This window comes from Carassius gibelio, chromosome A23, assembly GCF_023724105.1.
Source record: "Carassius gibelio isolate Cgi1373 ecotype wild population from Czech Republic chromosome A23, carGib1.2-hapl.c, whole genome shotgun sequence".
Taxonomy (NCBI): Eukaryota; Metazoa; Chordata; class Actinopteri; order Cypriniformes; family Cyprinidae; genus Carassius; species Carassius gibelio.
The window spans coordinates 1,844,873-1,864,663 of NC_068393.1; the positions used below are offsets into that span (position 1 = coordinate 1,844,873).

General features: G+C 44.4%; 1 protein-coding gene, 2 non-coding genes and 2 pseudogenes across 17 annotated transcripts in view; all 5 read left to right on the top strand.

Moving 5' to 3' along the window:
• The window catches only part of LOC127944814 (uncharacterized), an 81,770-nt gene that overhangs the window by 59,324 nt on the left and 2,655 nt on the right, over positions 1–19,791 (top strand). Inside the window, exons 3-4 of one of the 15 annotated variants that reach the window (XM_052541109.1) lie at positions 4,783–5,088; positions 13,332–14,267. The exons of 4 other annotated variants lie outside the window; for them this stretch is intronic. In XM_052541109.1, coding sequence (XP_052397069.1) covers positions 4,783–5,088; positions 13,332–13,347 — 322 coding nt within the window. In that variant the 3' untranslated portion in view covers positions 13,348–14,267. Of the gene's footprint in view, positions 1–4,782; positions 6,091–12,928; positions 14,283–19,791 lie in introns of those variants that run through there. 10 more of the 15 variants (XM_052541105.1, XM_052541107.1, XM_052541116.1 and 7 more) reach the window with 10 other exon arrangements.
• Positions 6,272–6,446, top strand: LOC127945568 (uncharacterized; annotated as a pseudogene).
• Positions 6,821–6,984, top strand: LOC127945341 (U1 spliceosomal RNA). The gene has a single exon (XR_008150677.1). It is a non-coding gene; the product is annotated as a U1 spliceosomal RNA (small nuclear RNA).
• Positions 14,419–14,593, top strand: LOC127945569 (uncharacterized; annotated as a pseudogene).
• LOC127945342 (U1 spliceosomal RNA) lies at positions 14,968–15,131 on the top strand. The gene has a single exon (XR_008150678.1). It is a non-coding gene; the product is annotated as a U1 spliceosomal RNA (small nuclear RNA).

Here is a 19,791-nt window from a genome sequence, read left to right on the forward strand (position 1 = left end):
GTTCTGAGACATACGCCCTAATAATTTCCAGAATTTTAACAGAATTTTTTGTTTTTCCCAGTCCGCCCTTCCTGTAAATTAATGGCAAAAACATGCAGTTTCATTTAATACAAATAGGCCTACTGAAGCTTGCAGTGTTGTCAGCCTCTGCCGCCTCAATATAGGAGTACATGAGCACATAAACATCATTTCTAGAACTGCTCTGTGTCACGTCATGCATTTTACCTATCATATCATATACAAAGAGACAGCAGTTTAAAAAAACACCAATGTTTCAGGAGTTTATTATACAGGAATGACACATGCTTATTAGATAACTGTATTTGAGTTGATGTATATGTTTTTATTTATTATTATTTAATTTTCACAAATTTAGAAAAGTAATCTAAAAGTACTCAAAAGTAATTAGTTACATTACTTTAATAAAGTAATTGAAAAAGTTATACTACTATAACATTTTAAACAGGGTAACTTGTAATCTGTAACCTATTACATTTCCAAAGTAACCTTCCAAACACTGCTAAAAGGAGACGTCCAATAGACGTATTGCAGATGAGCAAACAGCCTTAAAACTACATCTTGCAGATGTAAATTCATATGTCAAATAGACGTCTCCTAGATGTATGTGTGCTATCAGGGTACCATCCCCCAGCGTTTTTAGGTCTCCCAAAACTTACCAAAGCCGAGATGGGCATCGCCGTGTCCGGCTTCCTCCCTGCTGCTCGCTTCTCTGCCTTTTGGCTAAGATCACGTGGTCTGGTCGGACGGTTGAGACAGCGATCGCCTCTAGGTGGACCTTTAGGCTCGTGTGTGGCTTGTGGCACGAGTCCTCTATCCTCCAAGAGGTAAATTGACAAGCGGCTTTTAATTGGAGACGACTCGCTTTGCGGAGAATCTACTTGTTTTTAAGGTAAGAAGGTTTTATCTAATTTATTTAGTTAATTTATTGTTTGTTTTAGCCGCTGCGTGCTGGTGGTGCCTCCACCATGTCGGCTGCTCGTGCCGGCATGCGGAGGCACCACAGCGTGCGTTTTATATTCAAGGAGGTCGATGGAAAGCTTCTGGGTATGTCCCGCATGGACTTTTCCAGAAAGCTTGTTCAAAAGACCTTACATTTTAAGCCTGAAGACCTGAATTGTTTGATGACTCTGCCTCTGAACAAAGGTTTTGATCTGAGTTTTAAGACTGCTTCCCTGCTAAGTGAGTTTTGGCAAAGGTTTGAATCTGTTAAATCCCAGTTCTCTATGTTTATGGTGGAGAAACTTTCTGACAACACACTTAAAACTGTGATTGTCAGAATGTTCAATGAAACTGTGACTGGTGAAGATATATGTGTGTGGCTGGGTAGATTTTGCACTGTTCGAGGCCAGCCAGTCAAGGTGCTAGATGAAGATGGTATCTGGACATGCTCCTGGCGAATCCCCATTAAACAATGGGAGGACGCTGGGGGCTACCAGGGCCTGAAACATCTGCCCTCCATGATTGTGCTTGGAGAGAACAGAGGCTACATTCATTACCAGGGTATGCCTAAGTTATGTCGGAAATGTGGGAAATTTGGTCACTTAGCCGATGTATGCCAAGAATTAGTTTGTGGGAAGTGCAAAGAAATTGGTCACGGGTTTGAACAGTGTACCAATGGCAGGCGGTGCAATCTTTGTGGAGATTCAAACCACCTCTACAGAGATTGCCCTAAAAGTTTTGCCAACAAGCTCAAAATGGCCGCCCCACATTGGCACCAAACAAACGAAGAAAGGAAAGAGGAGGCGGTCCCTGAGGTTTTGGCGGGAATTTCAAATTCCCAGCCAGCCTCAGGGATTGGGCAGGAAGGAGGAAGTGGGGCGGCCATAGGGGCGGAGTCAGATATTGAAATGGAAAAAGGTACGGAAGGAGAAGTGACCGAGGGAGAAACAAGCTCCTCCCTACAAACGGTGTCAGAGTTGGTGCAGGAATCCAGTGGGAGTGAATTTGAGTGTTCACTCCCAAATGCTCAAGTGCAAAAAAGACCTGCGGGATCTCCTCTGGTGGAAACCGAGGAGAAAAAAACTAGGGCAGCACAGCGGCTTGATAGTTCCGATTTGGAAGATCAAGAACGCATGTGGCCCCTAGAGTCCCCAAATGAGGTATCTTTTTTGCACATCAAGCTAAGAACATCGTCGCCTAGGGAGTTACAAGAGGATTTCTCTGTAGCACCCGAGGCGTCGACCACCTGCTCTCCAGGACCCAGTTCATCTGTGAGAAAGGAAGGGCAGGTGAAACAAGATAAAACATGATTTTAAGTATATTTTTGTAGTCTTTATGTCTTCTGTTTAAATGTCTCATACTGTTTTAACCATACTGCTCATGGCCCTCACTATCTCTACCATTAATGTAAGAAGTGTGAGGTCCACCTTACGAGCACAGAGCATTTTATCCTTTTTAAAGTGTTTTAAGTCAGATTTGTTTTTACTGCAAGAGTGTGCTCTGCCCTTTTTAAATAGTTACAGAAAGTTGGAGGAGATGTGGACCATGGGGCCCTCAATATGGAGTGGCTCCAACTTCAACAAGAATGACGGTGTCGCTATTTTAATCAACAATTCAAACATCACGGTGAAGGATAGCACTGTGGTGAGGGAAGGGCGGGCTCTTTTAGCAAACCTGACTTTTTTAGGGAGGGATTTTAAGGTTATTAATGTGTATGGTTTTACAGAAAAAAATGACAGATATGAGCTTTTAGAAGACCTGCAGCCCCACATGTTAGGCAGGGCTCCCCTAATAGTAGCAGGGGATTTTAACTGTGTTTTATCCAAAACAGATAGGAAGAGAGTAGGAGAAGATTTTAAGGTCGATAAGACATCGGTTTTATTGCAAAATTTAGTCAAGGATTTTAAGTTAGTTGACTGTTTTAAACAATTGCATCAAAGAGAGGAGGGCTTCACCTGGTTCAGTGGTGATGGCACCAGAGCCTCTCGAATTGACTATGTTTTTACAAGGGACTGCCCGCCAACCGATGCAACATTGACCCCTCCCTTTTTTTCTGATCACATGATACTGTCTTGCACCCTTTCACTTTCCATGGGTGTGACGGTAGGAGGAGGGCTGTGGAAGCTGAACTGCTCCCTATTAGAGGATGAAGAAGTGGTTAGAGAGTATAGGGAGCAGTTCAGCCAATGGCAGACCCTCCAAGACTTTTATGATACACGTGCACAGTGGTGGGAAGTGGTTAAGGACCGGACAAGACAGTTTTTTAGAAATATAGGGAAAAGGAAAAAGAACAGGGAAAGAAGACACATGATGGGGCTGCAAAAAAGACTGCAGAGATATTTTAACCTTTTAAACAGTGGATTGGATTTTACAGAAGAGATAAAAGAAGTCAAGAAAGAAATGTCAGTTTTATTCGAAGTTCAGAGTAGGGGTGTTATTTTAAGATGTAAAGAAAGAGAAATAGAAGAAGGGGAGAAATGCACAAGATACTTTTTTAAAAAAAATTATTACACGGGGTGGGTCAATCTCTGCTTTGAAGACTTTTACCGGGAGGGAAGCAAGCGGCACAAAAGAGATTTTAAATGAAACTGAAAACTTTTATAATAATTTATATAGTGCAAAAGAGGCTCATAATGGGGTTTTAGAGGAAGTTTTAACCTTTTTAAATAAAAAGGTAAAGAGCCCAGATGTGCTTTTATCCCAGGATTTTACAGTTTTAGAAATTCAGAAAGCTTTAAAACATTTTAAAAAAGGGAAGTCCCCTGGCATTGACGGACTTCCCTTTGAATTTTATCTGACTTTCTGGGACATTTTAGCACACGAACTGTTGACCGTTTTTAAAGAATTTGAGACCCTTGACAGACTTCCTGACAGCTTTAGAGTAGGGATAGTTTCATTATTACATAAGAAAGGAGACAAGACTGACTTGAAAAACTGGCGACCAATCACGCTTTTAAATTTTGATTGTAAACTTTTTAGTAAGATTTTAGCAACACGCATGTCGACTGTTTTAGAGGACGTGATCCACCCGGATCAAGCTTGTGCTGTGCCCGGAAGAAAGATAACAGACAACCTAGTGCTGATTAGAGACGCCATCTGTTACGCGAGAGACAGAAATATTCGGCTAGTAGTCCTAAATTTAGATTTTGAAAAAGCATTTGATCGAGTCTCGCACCAGTACCTCTTCCAGGTTCTGGAGAAAATGGGGTTTCCAAAGAGGTTTATAGCCTGGGTGGGACTGCTGTACAAGGGAATAGTCAGCAAAATTCTAATAAATGGGCATCTTTCCAAAGCTGTGGACATACACAGTGGTGTCCGTCAGGGATGTCCTTTATCTCCTCTTCTGTATGTGGCTTGCATCGAGCCACTGGCACAGATCTTGAGAAGGGACAAATGGATCAAAGGACTGGACGTTCCTGGGACGGGGGGACTGACGGCGACCTGTGTTTTATATATGGACGACGTAACTCTTTTAGCCACAGACGTTTTATCAATACGAAGAGCACTGGACTTGACTGACTGGTACGGTCGGGCCTCGGGCGCCAAACTCAATAGAAACAAGTCCGAGGCCCAGCTCTTCGGGCCGTGGGGAGACGTGGACACAGGAGGACTTGATTTGGTTTTTAAAGACAACGATTTTAAGATTTTAGGCGTTAAATTTGATAAAGACGGGGGTGGACAGGAAAACTGGACTGACTTGTTAGGGAAAGTTAGGAAAAGACTGGGGTTTTGGGGACTAAGACAGATGACGATGGAAGGCAAGGTTTTAATTTTTAAATCTGTGATTTTACCTCTGATTTTACTTGTCTGTTCTGTTTTTAGCCCCCCTCGGTGGTTCCTGGGGAAACTGGAGAGGGCGGTGTTTTACTTCCTGTGGGGGTCCAAGTGGGAGCGCCTGAAGAGGGAGACCATCAAGAAAAGGCCGGAGAACGGTGGAAAAGGCCTCCCAGACCCCCACCTGTTTTTAGGCAGCCGCTTCACCGCCCTGCACATTAGTTATGCCACGACCCCATCCAAAGAAAACAAGACGGCTGCAATGGCGCGATTTTGGATGGGGTCTTACCTACGAACACTGAAAATTTTACCAGTGGACTTGAAAACCCCAGTGTCTTTTAACTTGCCCAAAGAGTACAGTTTTATAAAAAAGTTTTTAAAGAAATACCTTTTAGAGAGTGAAGATGTCACCATTTTAACTCAACACAAGTCTCTCATCTCTGTTGTGCAGGACCGGGAACCGGTGAGTCCAGTTCCGGGCCTCACACCAAGTGAGGCCAAACAAGTTTGGCGGAACGCGGCTCACCCCGCTCTCCAGAACAGGCACAAGGACTTATCGTGGATGGTGGCTCATGAGATCCTCCCGGTCAGGGCGGTTATGCACTCCAGAGGCATGGCCAAAAACCCCATCTGCCCGCGGTCCGGCTGCAATTCCCCGGAGACCGTCCACCACCTGCTCTGGGAGTGCAGCACTGCGCGGGACCTGTGGGCCAAGACCGGCCCCCTGTATTTCCCGTGCCTACCAGCGGGTGGGGCCCAGTTCGGGTACCAGCTCGCCATCCTTGGGGTGGGCCGGGGCTTGAAGGACTTGACGGCACAGAAATTTACCTCGCTCTGGCTCACCCTCAACGTCATCAAGGATGCCATCTGGGCCACCAGAAACCTGCTGGTGGGGAAGCGCGTTACGGTAACCCTCCATGCATGCGAGCTAAAGGTAACATCAATGCTGCAGGGGTACCGGACGACGATATTCGGACGGGGGGGCCGGGGTCGCACGGAGAGGGTCCCGGCAGGCACCGACCCTGGCCGCCCGTAGATGCACCCTCACCACTCTGGCTACGGGAACAGCGGGCCAGCGGGCCGGAGGAGAGGGGATCTCCGCTGAGTCCATAAAGTAGCATCTCATGTCCCTGTTCTGGAGAGTGGGGTGATGACCCACTTGATAAGGACTCACCCCCGGTCTTGCACAACAGATGATTTTTAATTGGTGTTTTTTATTGTGTTTTATCATGAAATAGGTTTTATTAACATATATATATATATATATACGAGGCTTGTTTGCTTTTTTTAAAATTTGTATTTTACTTTTGGAACTGACCGCACCTTTTAAACACACCTCAATAATGGACTTTTAAAAACAAGCAAAACACTGTGGTTTTAATCAAATGCTTTTTAACAATGATTGTTTCTTTCATTTTACCATGTGTAATTATTATATATTATATTGCTTGTTTTAATGTGTGATTAAAAAGAAAATGGTGTGGAAAAAAAAAAAAAAAAAAAAAATGCAAATGGAAAAAATGTAAATGGTGACAATAAAACTTTTTCGAAAGAAAAAATCTGTTCTTATCAGTTTAATATCTGATACGTCCCCCATCCGGGGACTACATATTAAATGGATTTTTAGATCACGGAGCTGGAGCCGGGGCTTGCTCCGTCCGCTCCATGCATCGGCCTGGTATTGCAGTGTCTCCAGGAACGGTGTGCTTTCCCTTTTTTTGGATTGCCATTTATTGTGTCGAATAGCAGAACAAGGAATGAGAGCTGCCATTGCAGATGCTGTGGTTTATTGCAAACTTTTTTCCTGATGTGTCCACCTGGGGTCTTGGACTCTTCCACTAACGATGCACCCACCTGAGGTCTTGAAGTCTTTCACAGACGAGGTGACGCATCGAATCAGGTGTGTTTGTTTAAAGAGAGTCATCTAAAACTGGCGTTGGGAAGCACCGGCCCATGAGCTTGGCAGTTTCCAGGCCAGTAACGGAAGGCACCCGTCCTTCCTTTCCTGGAGGGGGGGCGGAGGGCTAACCGTTGGTGAGGATGGTAGAGATGCAAATCAGACCTCTGGCTGACCGCCTGGGCCTTCATACTTACCTGGCAGGGGAGACACCATGATCAAGAAGGCGGTTCACCCAGGGCGAGGCTTGTCCATTGCACTCCGGCCATGCTGACCCCTGCGAATTCCCCAAATGCGGGAATCTCGACTGCATAATTTATGGTAGTGGGGGACTGCGTTCGCGCTCTCCCCTGAAATTGTTGGTGAAACAAAGCAGAAGAGGTTTTTACAGTTTTTTATTTATTTTCATTTCAGAATGGGGAGTTCTGTCACATGCGAGATATGTGTTGTGCGCCTGTGAAACAAAGTCACTTGCGCTCTTGAAAAATCGGACCCTGGTGGGTAGTTTAGTTCGAACATAGCGCAGACCTTACTTTGAAAGTAGATTGGACTGACTGCAGCCTAGCTGTAACTGTCTCCATGTTGTTTGGTTGTCCTTTTTTTCGATTCGTATTAATTTTGTTGTCGCTTACAGCGACACCTAGTGGCCTGTCGCCGCGCCCTTTTTCACCTGGCCTCGGACTGAGCCCCTGCACAGGTGTGCCGATTTGGGTGAAGGGATCTCACTCCTTCCTGGAGTTATAGCCATTCGAGCCACCTCGGACACGCCACCTTAGCACGCTTTGAGGTCCCCTCGCCAAGGTCAATGGAAATTTCCTGTTTTTTTGGATGATTATTGACAGTCAGACTCCAGAGAAGCTTTCTGTGCTGATTTGGGTGGGACTGGGCCAAATACCTGGCGCCAGGTTGCAAAAGAAGGTTTTCGACAAAATCCAAAATACCCGAAAATTTCGTCAGAGCGACGGGCCAATCTGAGACCTGCGTCTCGTTCGGCTCGAGCCAAGGATTCCGGTGACATAAGGCACGTGGCTCTGCGACCAACCGTTTGGGAGTTACGAGCCATGCCGTAGTTTCCGTCAGGCCGATCGGCACGAGGCCCGGTGACGTTGTAGACAGGGGAGGGTACTACCCAGATAGCACACTTACGTCTGCAAGATGTCTGTTAAAGAACTGTTGATCTGGAAAGCATCTGCCATCTACAAACGTCTGACATACGCCTTTCAGATGTCAGTTTTATATACCTTCTAAATCATAAACATCTAAAAGACATCTAATTGACATCTATCTGACATCTAAAAGGCAGTGTTGGGGAGTAACTAGTTACATGTAACAGCATTACGTAATTTAATTACAAAATGAATGTAACTGTAATTAGTTACAGTTACGAAGAAAAAATTAGTAATTAAATTAAAGTTACTTATGAAATTTTTAACGATTACAAAGGCAATTACATTTGAATATTTACACACATCCACATACAGATTTCACTGATTTCTTTCCCAAATTGCACTGACTGTTCTGAGACATACGCCCTAATAATTTCCAGAATTTTAACAGAATTTTTTGTTTTTCCCAGTCCGCCCTTCCTGTAAATTAATGGCAAAAACATGCAGTTTCATTTAATACAAATAGGCCTACTGAAGCTTGCAGTGTTGTCAGCCTCTGCCGCCTCAATATAGGAGTACATGAGCACATAAACATCATTTCTAGAACTGCTCTGTGTCACGTCATGCATTTTACCTATCATATCATATACAAAGAGACAGCAGTTTAAAAAAACACCAATGTTTCAGGAGTTTATTATACAGGAATGACACATGCTTATTAGATAACTGTATTTGAGTTGATGTATATGTTTTTATTTATTATTATTTAATTTTCACAAATTTAGAAAAGTAATCTAAAAGTACTCAAAAGTAATTAGTTACATTACTTTAATAAAGTAATTGAAAAAGTTATACTACTATAACATTTTAAACAGGGTAACTTGTAATCTGTAACCTATTACATTTCCAAAGTAACCTTCCAAACACTGCTAAAAGGAGACGTCCAATAGACGTATTGCAGATGAGCAAACAGCCTTAAAACTACATCTTGCAGATGTAAATTCATATGTCAAATAGACGTCTCCTAGATGTATGTGTGCTATCAGGGTACCATCCCCCAGCGTTTTTAGGTCTCCCAAAACTTACCAAAGCCGAGATGGGCATCGCCGTGTCCGGCTTCCTCCCTGCTGCTCGCTTCTCGGCCTTTTGGCTAAGATCACGTGGTCTGGTCGGACGGTTGAGACAGTGATCGCCTCTAGGTGGACCTTTAGGCTCGTGTGTGGCTTGTGGCACGAGTCCTCTATCCTCCAAGAGGTAAATTGACAAGCGGCTTTTAATTGGAGACGACTCGCTTTGCGGAGAATCTACTTGTTTTTAAGGTAAGAAGGTTTTATCTAATTTATTTAGTTAATTTATTGTTTGTTTTAGCCGCTGCGTGCTGGTGGTGCCTCCACCATGTCGGCTGCTCGTGCCGGCATGCGGAGGCACCACAGCGTGCGTTTTATATTCAAGGAGGTCGATGGAAAGCTTCTGGGTATGTCCCGCATGGACTTTTCCAGAAAGCTTGTTCAAAAGACCTTACATTTTAAGCCTGAAGACCTGAATTGTTTGATGACTCTGCCTCTGAACAAAGGTTTTGATCTGAGTTTTAAGACTGCTTCCCTGCTAAGTGAGTTTTGGCAAAGGTTTGAATCTGTTAAATCCCAGTTCTCTATGTTTATGGTGGAGAAACTTTCTGACAACACACTTAAAACTGTGATTGTCAGAATGTTCAATGAAACTGTGACTGGTGAAGATATATGTGTGTGGCTGGGTAGATTTTGCACTGTTCGAGGCCAGCCAGTCAAGGTGCTAGATGAAGATGGTATCTGGACATGCTCCTGGCGAATCCCCATTAAACAATGGGAGGACGCTGGGGGCTACCAGGGCCTGAAACATCTGCCCTCCATGATTGTGCTTGGAGAGAACAGAGGCTACATTCATTACCAGGGTATGCCTAAGTTATGTCGGAAATGTGGGAAATTTGGTCACTTAGCCGATGTATGCCAAGAATTAGTTTGTGGGAAGTGCAAAGAAATTGGTCACGGGTTTGAACAGTGTACCAATGGCAGGCGGTGCAATCTTTGTGGAGATTCAAACCACCTCTACAGAGATTGCCCTAAAAGTTTTGCCAACAAGCTCAAAATGGCCGCCCCACATTGGCACCAAACAAACGAAGAAAGGAAAGAGGAGGCGGTCCCTGAGGTTTTGGCGGGAATTTCAAATTCCCAGCCAGCCTCAGGGATTGGGCAGGAAGGAGGAAGTGGGGCGGCCATAGGGGCGGAGTCAGATATTGAAATGGAAAAAGGTACGGAAGGAGAAGTGACCGAGGGAGAAACAAGCTCCTCCCTACAAACGGTGTCAGAGTTGGTGCAGGAATCCAGTGGGAGTGAATTTGAGTGTTCACTCCCAAATGCTCAAGTGCAAAAAAGACCTGCGGGATCTCCTCTGGTGGAAACCGAGGAGAAAAAAGCTAGGGCAGCACAGCGGCTTGATAGTTCCGATTTGGAAGATCAAGAACGCATGTGGCCCCTAGAGTCCCCAAATGAGGTATCTTTTTTGCACATCAAGCTAAGAACATCGTCGCCTAGGGAGTTACAAGAGGATTTCTCTGTAGCACCCGAGGCGTCGACCACCTGCTCTCCAGGACCCAGTTCATCTGTGAGAAAGGAAGGGCAGGTGAAACAAGATAAAACATGATTTTAAGTATATTTTTGTAGTCTTTATGTCTTCTGTTTAAATGTCTCATACTGTTTTAACCATACTGCTCATGGCCCTCACTATCTCTACCATTAATGTAAGAAGTGTGAGGTCCACCTTACGAGCACAGAGCATTTTATCCTTTTTAAAGTGTTTTAAGTCAGATTTGTTTTTACTGCAAGAGTGTGCTCTGCCCTTTTTAAATAGTTACAGAAAGTTGGAGGAGATGTGGACCATGGGGCCCTCAATATGGAGTGGCTCCAACTTCAACAAGAATGACGGTGTCGCTATTTTAATCAACAATTCAAACATCACGGTGAAGGATAGCACTGTGGTGAGGGAAGGGCGGGCTCTTTTAGCAAACCTGACTTTTTTAGGGAGGGATTTTAAGGTTATTAATGTGTATGGTTTTACAGAAAAAAATGACAGATATGAGCTTTTAGAAGACCTGCAGCCCCACATGTTAGGCAGGGCTCCCCTAATAGTAGCAGGGGATTTTAACTGTGTTTTATCCAAAACAGATAGGAAGAGAGTAGGAGAAGATTTTAAGGTCGATAAGACATCGGTTTTATTGCAAAATTTAGTCAAGGATTTTAAGTTAGTTGACTGTTTTAAACAATTGCATCAAAGAGAGGAGGGCTTCACCTGGTTCAGTGGTGATGGCACCAGAGCCTCTCGAATTGACTATGTTTTTACAAGGGACTGCCCGCCAACCGATGCAACATTGACCCCTCCCTTTTTTTCTGATCACATGATACTGTCTTGCACCCTTTCACTTTCCATGGGTGTGACGGTAGGAGGAGGGCTGTGGAAGCTGAACTGCTCCCTATTAGAGGATGAAGAAGTGGTTAGAGAGTATAGGGAGCAGTTCAGCCAATGGCAGACCCTCCAAGACTTTTATGATACACGTGCACAGTGGTGGGAAGTGGTTAAGGACCGGACAAGACAGTTTTTTAGAAATATAGGGAAAAGGAAAAAGAACAGGGAAAGAAGACACATGATGGGGCTGCAAAAAAGACTGCAGAGATATTTTAACCTTTTAAACAGTGGATTGGATTTTACAGAAGAGATAAAAGAAGTCAAGAAAGAAATGTCAGTTTTATTCGAAGTTCAGAGTAGGGGTGTTATTTTAAGATGTAAAGAAAGAGAAATAGAAGAAGGGGAGAAATGCACAAGATACTTTTTTAAAAAAAATTATTACACGGGGTGGGTCAATCTCTGCTTTGAAGACTTTTACCGGGAGGGAAGCAAGCGGCACAAAAGAGATTTTAAATGAAACTGAAAACTTTTATAATAATTTATATAGTGCAAAAGAGGCTCATAATGGGGTTTTAGAGGAAGTTTTAACCTTTTTAAATAAAAAGGTAAAGAGCCCAGATGTGCTTTTATCCCAGGATTTTACAGTTTTAGAAATTCAGAAAGCTTTAAAACATTTTAAAAAAGGGAAGTCCCCTGGCATTGACGGACTTCCCTTTGAATTTTATCTGACTTTCTGGGACATTTTAGCACACGAACTGTTGACCGTTTTTAAAGAATTTGAGACCCTTGACAGACTTCCTGACAGCTTTAGAGTAGGGATAGTTTCATTATTACATAAGAAAGGAGACAAGACTGACTTGAAAAACTGGCGACCAATCACGCTTTTAAATTTTGATTGTAAACTTTTTAGTAAGATTTTAGCAACACGCATGTCGACTGTTTTAGAGGACGTGATCCACCCGGATCAAGCTTGTGCTGTGCCCGGAAGAAAGATAACAGACAACCTAGTGCTGATTAGAGACGCCATCTGTTACGCGAGAGACAGAAATATTCGGCTAGTAGTCCTAAATTTAGATTTTGAAAAAGCATTTGATCGAGTCTCGCACCAGTACCTCTTCCAGGTTCTGGAGAAAATGGGGTTTCCAAAGAGGTTTATAGCCTGGGTGGGACTGCTGTACAAGGGAATAGTCAGCAAAATTCTAATAAATGGGCATCTTTCCAAAGCTGTGGACATACACAGTGGTGTCCGTCAGGGATGTCCTTTATCTCCTCTTCTGTATGTGGCTTGCATCGAGCCACTGGCACAGATCTTGAGAAGGGACAAATGGATCAAAGGACTGGACGTTCCTGGGACGGGGGGACTGACGGCGACCTGTGTTTTATATATGGACGACGTAACTCTTTTAGCCACAGACGTTTTATCAATACGAAGAGCACTGGACTTGACTGACTGGTACGGTCGGGCCTCGGGCGCCAAACTCAATAGAAACAAGTCCGAGGCCCAGCTCTTCGGGCCGTGGGGAGACGTGGACACAGGAGGACTTGATTTGGTTTTTAAAGACAACGATTTTAAGATTTTAGGCGTTAAATTTGATAAAGACGGGGGTGGACAGGAAAACTGGACTGACTTGTTAGGGAAAGTTAGGAAAAGACTGGGGTTTTGGGGACTAAGACAGATGACGATGGAAGGCAAGGTTTTAATTTTTAAATCTGTGATTTTACCTCTGATTTTACTTGTCTGTTCTGTTTTTAGCCCCCCTCGGTGGTTCCTGGGGAAACTGGAGAGGGCGGTGTTTTACTTCCTGTGGGGGTCCAAGTGGGAGCGCCTGAAGAGGGAGACCATCAAGAAAAGGCCGGAGAACGGTGGAAAAGGCCTCCCAGACCCCCACCTGTTTTTAGGCAGCCGCTTCACCGCCCTGCACATTAGTTATGCCACGACCCCATCCAAAGAAAACAAGACGGCTGCAATGGCGCGATTTTGGATGGGGTCTTACCTACGAACACTGAAAATTTTACCAGTGGACTTGAAAACCCCAGTGTCTTTTAACTTGCCCAAAGAGTACAGTTTTATAAAAAAGTTTTTAAAGAAATACCTTTTAGAGAGTGAAGATGTCACCATTTTAACTCAACACAAGTCTCTCATCTCTGTTGTGCAGGACCGGGAACCGGTGAGTCCAGTTCCGGGCCTCACACCAAGTGAGGCCAAACAAGTTTGGCGGAACGCGGCTCACCCCGCTCTCCAGAACAGGCACAAGGACTTATCGTGGATGGTGGCTCATGAGATCCTCCCGGTCAGGGCGGTTATGCACTCCAGAGGCATGGCCAAAAACCCCATCTGCCCGCGGTCCGGCTGCAATTCCCCGGAGACCGTCCACCACCTGCTCTGGGAGTGCAGCACTGCGCGGGACCTGTGGGCCAAGACCGGCCCCCTGTATTTCCCGTGCCTACCAGCGGGTGGGGCCCAGTTCGGGTACCAGCTCGCCATCCTTGGGGTGGGCCGGGGCTTGAAGGACTTGACGGCACAGAAATTTACCTCGCTCTGGCTCACCCTCAACGTCATCAAGGATGCCATCTGGGCCACCAGAAACCTGCTGGTGGGGAAGCGCGTTACGGTAACCCTCCATGCATGCGAGCTAAAGGTAACATCAATGCTGCAGGGGTACCGGACGACGATATTCGGACGGGGGGGCCGGGGTCGCACGGAGAGGGTCCCGGCAGGCACCGACCCTGGCCGCCCGTAGATGCACCCTCACCACTCTGGCTACGGGAACAGCGGGCCAGCGGGCCGGAGGAGAGGGGATCTCCGCTGAGTCCATAAAGTAGCATCTCATGTCCCTGTTCTGGAGAGTGGGGTGATGACCCACTTGATAAGGACTCACCCCCGGTCTTGCACAACAGATGATTTTTAATTGGTGTTTTTTATTGTGTTTTATCATGAAATAGGTTTTATTAACATATATATATATATATATACGAGGCTTGTTTGCTTTTTTTAAAATTTGTATTTTACTTTTGGAACTGACCGCACCTTTTAAACACACCTCAATAATGGACTTTTAAAAACAAGCAAAACACTGTGGTTTTAATCAAATGCTTTTTAACAATGATTGTTTCTTTCATTTTACCATGTGTAATTATTATATATTATATTGCTTGTTTTAATGTGTGATTAAAAAGAAAATGGTGTGGAAAAAAAAAAAAAAAAAAAAAAATGCAAATGGAAAAAATGTAAATGGTGACAATAAAACTTTTTCGAAAGAAAAAATCTGTTCTTATCAGTTTAATATCTGATACGTCCCCCATCCGGGGACTACATATTAAATGGATTTTTAGATCACGGAGCTGGAGCCGGGGCTTGCTCCGTCCGCTCCATGCATCGGCCTGGTATTGCAGTGTCTCCAGGAACGGTGTGCTTTCCCTTTTTTTGGATTGCCATTTATTGTGTCGAATAGCAGAACAAGGAATGAGAGCTGCCATTGCAGATGCTGTGGTTTATTGCAAACTTTTTTCCTGATGTGTCCACCTGGGGTCTTGGACTCTTCCACTAACGATGCACCCACCTGAGGTCTTGAAGTCTTTCACAGACGAGGTGACGCATCGAATCAGGTGTGTTTGTTTAAAGAGAGTCATCTAAAACTGGCGTTGGGAAGCACCGGCCCATGAGCTTGGCAGTTTCCAGGCCAGTAACGGAAGGCACCCGTCCTTCCTTTCCTGGAGGGGGGGCGGAGGGCTAACCGTTGGTGAGGATGGTAGAGATGCAAATCAGACCTCTGGCTGACCGCCTGGGCCTTCATACTTACCTGGCAGGGGAGACACCATGATCAAGAAGGCGGTTCACCCAGGGCGAGGCTTGTCCATTGCACTCCGGCCATGCTGACCCCTGCGAATTCCCCAAATGCGGGAATCTCGACTGCATAATTTATGGTAGTGGGGGACTGCGTTCGCGCTCTCCCCTGAAATTGTTGGTGAAACAAAGCAGAAGAGGTTTTTACAGTTTTTTATTTATTTTCCTTTCAGAATGGGGAGTTCTGTCACATGCGAGATATGTGTTGTGCGCCTGTGAAACAAAGTCACTTGCGCTCTTGAAAAATCGGACCCTGGTGGGTAGTTTAGTTCGAACATAGCGCAGACCTTACTTTGAAAGTAGATTGGACTGACTGCAGCCTAGCTGTAACTGTCTCCATGTTGTTTGGTTGTCCTTTTTTTCGATTCGTATTAATTTTGTTGTCACTTACAGCGACACCTAGTGGCCTGTCGCCGCGCCCTTTTTCACCTGGCCTCGGACTGAGCCCCTGCACAGGTGTGCCGATTTGGGTGAAGGGATCTCACTCCTTCCTGGAGTTATAGCCATTCGAGCCACCTCGGACACGCCACCTTAGCACGCTTTGAGGTCCCCTCGCCAAGGTCAATGGAAATTTCCTGTTTTTTTGGATGATTATTGACAGTCAGACTCCAGAGAAGCTTTCTGTGCTGATTTGGGTGGGACTGGGCCAAATACCTGGCGCCAGGTTGCAAAAGAAGGTTTTCGACAAAATCCAAAATACCCGAAAATTTCGTCAGAGCGACGGGCCAATCTGAGACCTGCGTCTCGTTCGGCTCGAGCCAAGGATTCCGGTGACATAAGGCACGTGGCTCTGCGACCAACCGTTTGGGAGTTACGAGCCATGCCGTAGTTTCCGTCAGGCCGATCGGCACGAGGCCCGGTGACGTTGTAGACAGGGGAGGGTACTACCCAGATAGCACACTTACGTCTGCAAGATGTCTGTTAAAGAACTGTTGATCTGGAAAGCATCTGCCATCTACAAACGTCTGACATACGCCTTTCAGATGTCAGTTTTATATACCTTCTAAATCATAAACATCTAAAAGACATCTAATTGACATCTATCTGACATCTAAAAGGCAGTGTTGGGGAGTAACTAGTTACATGTAACAGCATTACGTAATTTAATTACAAAATGAATGTAACTGTAATTAGTTACAGTTACGAAGAAAAAATTAGTAATTAAATTAAAGTTACTTATGAAATTTTTAACGATTACAAAGGCAATTACATTTGAATATTTACACACATCCACATACAGATTTCACTGATTTCTTTCCCAAATTGCACTGACTGTTCTGAGACATACGCCCTAATAATTTCCAGAATTTTAACAGAATTTTTTGTTTTTCCCAGTCCGCCCTTCCTGTAAATTAATGGCAAAAACATGCAGTTTCATTTAATACAAATAGGCCTACTGAAGCTTGCAGTGTTGTCAGCCTCTGCCGCCTCAATATAGGAGTACATGAGCACATAAACATCATTTCTAGAACTGCTCTGTGTCACGTCATGCATTTTACCTATCATATCATATACAAAGAGACAGCAGTTTAAAAAAACACCAATGTTTCAGGAGTTTATTATACAGGAATGACACATGCTTATTAGATAACTGTATTTGAGTTGATGTATATGTTTTTATTTATTATTATTTAATTTTCACAAATTTAGAAAAGTAATCTAAAAGTACTCAAAAGTAATTAGTTACATTACTTTAATAAAGTAATTGAAAAAGTTATACTACTATAACATTTTAAACAGGGTAACTTGTAATCTGTAACCTATTACATTTCCAAAGTAACCTTCCAAACACTGCTAAAAGGAGACGTCCAATAGACGTATTGCAGATGAGCAAACAGCCTTAAAACTACATCTTGCAGATGTAAATTCATATGTCAAATAGACGTCTCCTAGATGTATGTGTGCTATCAGGGTACCATCCCCCAGCGTTTTTAGGTCTCCCAAAACTTACCAAAGCCGAGATGGGCATCGCCGTGTCCGGCTTCCTCCCTGCTGCTCGCTTCTCGGCCTTTTGGCTAAGATCACGTGGTCTGGTCGGACGGTTGAGACAGTGATCGCCTCTAGGTGGACCTTTAGGCTCGTGTGTGGCTTGTGGCACGAGTCCTCTATCCTCCAAGAGGTAAATTGACAAGCGGCTTTTAATTGGAGACGACTCGCTTTGCGGAGAATCTACTTGTTTTTAAGGTAAGAAGGTTTTATCTAATTTATTTAGTTAATTTATTGTTTGTTTTAGCCGCTGCGTGCTGGTGGTGCCTCCACCATGTCGGCTGCTCGTGCCGGCATGCGGAGGCACCACAGCGTGCGTTTTATATTCAAGGAGGTCGATGGAAAGCTTCTGGGTATGTCCCGCATGGACTTTTCCAGAAAGCTTGTTCAAAAGACCTTACATTTTAAGCCTGAAGACCTGAATTGTTTGATGACTCTGCCTCTGAACAAAGGTTTTGATCTGAGTTTTAAGACTGCTTCCCTGCTAAGTGAGTTTTGGCAAAGGTTTGAATCTGTTAAATCCCAGTTCTCTATGTTTATGGTGGAGAAACTTTCTGACAACACACTTAAAACTGTGATTGTCAGAATGTTCAATGAAACTGTGACTGGTGAAGATATATGTGTGTGGCTGGGTAGATTTTGCACTGTTCGAGGCCAGCCAGTCAAGGTGCTAGATGAAGATGGTATCTGGACATGCTCCTGGCGAATCCCCATTAAACAATGGGAGGACGCTGGGGGCTACCAGGGCCTGAAACATCTGCCCTCCATGATTGTGCTTGGAGAGAACAGAGGCTACATTCATTACCAGGGTATGCCTAAGTTATGTCGGAAATGTGGGAAATTTGGTCACTTAGCCGATGTATGCCAAGAATTAGTTTGTGGGAAGTGCAAAGAAATTGGTCACGGGTTTGAACAGTGTACCAATGGCAGGCGGTGCAATCTTTGTGGAGATTCAAACCACCTCTACAGAGATTGCCCTAAAAGTTTTGCCAACAAGCTCAAAATGGCCGCCCCACATTGGCACCAAACAAACGAAGAAAGGAAAGAGGAGGCGGTCCCTGAGGTTTTGGCGGGAATTTCAAATTCCCAGCCAGCCTCAGGGATTGGGCAGGAAGGAGGAAGTGGGGCGGCCATAGGGGCGGAGTCAGATATTGAAATGGAAAAAGGTACGGAAGGAGAAGTGACCGAGGGAGAAACAAGCTCCTCCCTACAAACGGTGTCAGAGTTGGTGCAGGAATCCAGTGGGAGTGAATTTGAGTGTTCACTCCCAAATGCTCAAGTGCAAAAAAGACCTGCGGGATCTCCTCTGGTGGAAACCGAGGAGAAAAAAGCTAGGGCAGCACAGCGGCTTGATAGTTCCGATTTGGAAGATCAAGAACGCATGTGGCCCCTAGAGTCCCCAAATGAGGTATCTTTTTTGCACATCAAGCTAAGAACATCGTCGCCTAGGGAGTTACAAGAGGATTTCTCTGTAGCACCCGAGGCGTCGACCACCTGCTCTCCAGGACCCAGTTCATCTGTGAGAAAGGAAGGGCAGGTGAAACAAGATAAAACATGATTTTAAGTATATTTTTGTAGTCTTTATGTCTTCTGTTTAAATGTCTCATACTGTTTTAACCATACTGCTCATGGCCCTCACTATCTCTACCATTAATGTAAGAAGTGTGAGGTCCACCTTACGAGCACAGAGCATTTTATCCTTTTTAAAGTGTTTTAAGTCAGATTTGTTTTTACTGCAAGAGTGTGCTCTGCCCTTTTTAAATAGTTACAGAAAGTTGGAGGAGATGTGGACCATGGGGCCCTCAATATGGAGTGGCTCCAACTTCAACAAGAATGACGGTGTCGCTATTTTAATCAACAATTCAAACATCACGGTGAAGGATAGCACTGTGGTGAGGGAAGGGCGGGCTCTTTTAGCAAACCTGACTTTTTTAGGGAGGGATTTTAAGGTTATTAATGTGTATGGTTTTACAGAAAAAAATGACAGATATGAGCTTTTAGAAGACCTGCAGCCCCACATGTTAGGCAGGGCTCCCCTAATAGTAGCAGGGGATTTTAACTGTGTTTTATCCAAAACAGATAGGAAGAGAGTAGGAGAAGATTTTAAGGTCGATAAGACATCGGTTTTATTGCAAAATTTAGTCAAGGATTTTAAGTTAGTTGACTGTTTTAAACAATTGCATCAAAGAGAGGAGGGCTTCACCTGGTTCAGTGGTGATGGCACCAGAGCCTCTCGAATTGACTATGTTTTTACAAGGGACTGCCCGCCAACCGATGCAACATTGACCCCTCCCTTTTTTTCTGATCACATGATACTGTCTTGCACCCTTTCACTTTCCATGGGTGTGACGGTAGGAGGAGGGCTGTGGAAGCTGAACTGCTCCCTATTAGAGGATGAAGAAGTGGTTAGAGAGTATAGGGAGCAGTTCAGCCAATGGCAGACCCTCCAAGACTTTTATGATACACGTGCACAGTGGTGGGAAGTGGTTAAGGACCGGACAAGACAGTTTTTTAGAAATATAGGGAAAAGGAAAAAGAACAGGGAAAGAAGACACATGATGGGGCTGCAAAAAAGACTGCAGAGATATTTTAACCTTTTAAACAGTGGATTGGATTTTACAGAAGAGATAAAAGAAGTCAAGAAAGAAATGTCAGTTTTATTCGAAGTTCAGAGTAGGGGTGTTATTTTAAGATGTAAAGAAAGAGAAATAGAAGAAGGGGAGAAATGCACAAGATACTTTTTTAAAAAAAATTATTACACGGGGTGGGTCAATCTCTGCTTTGAA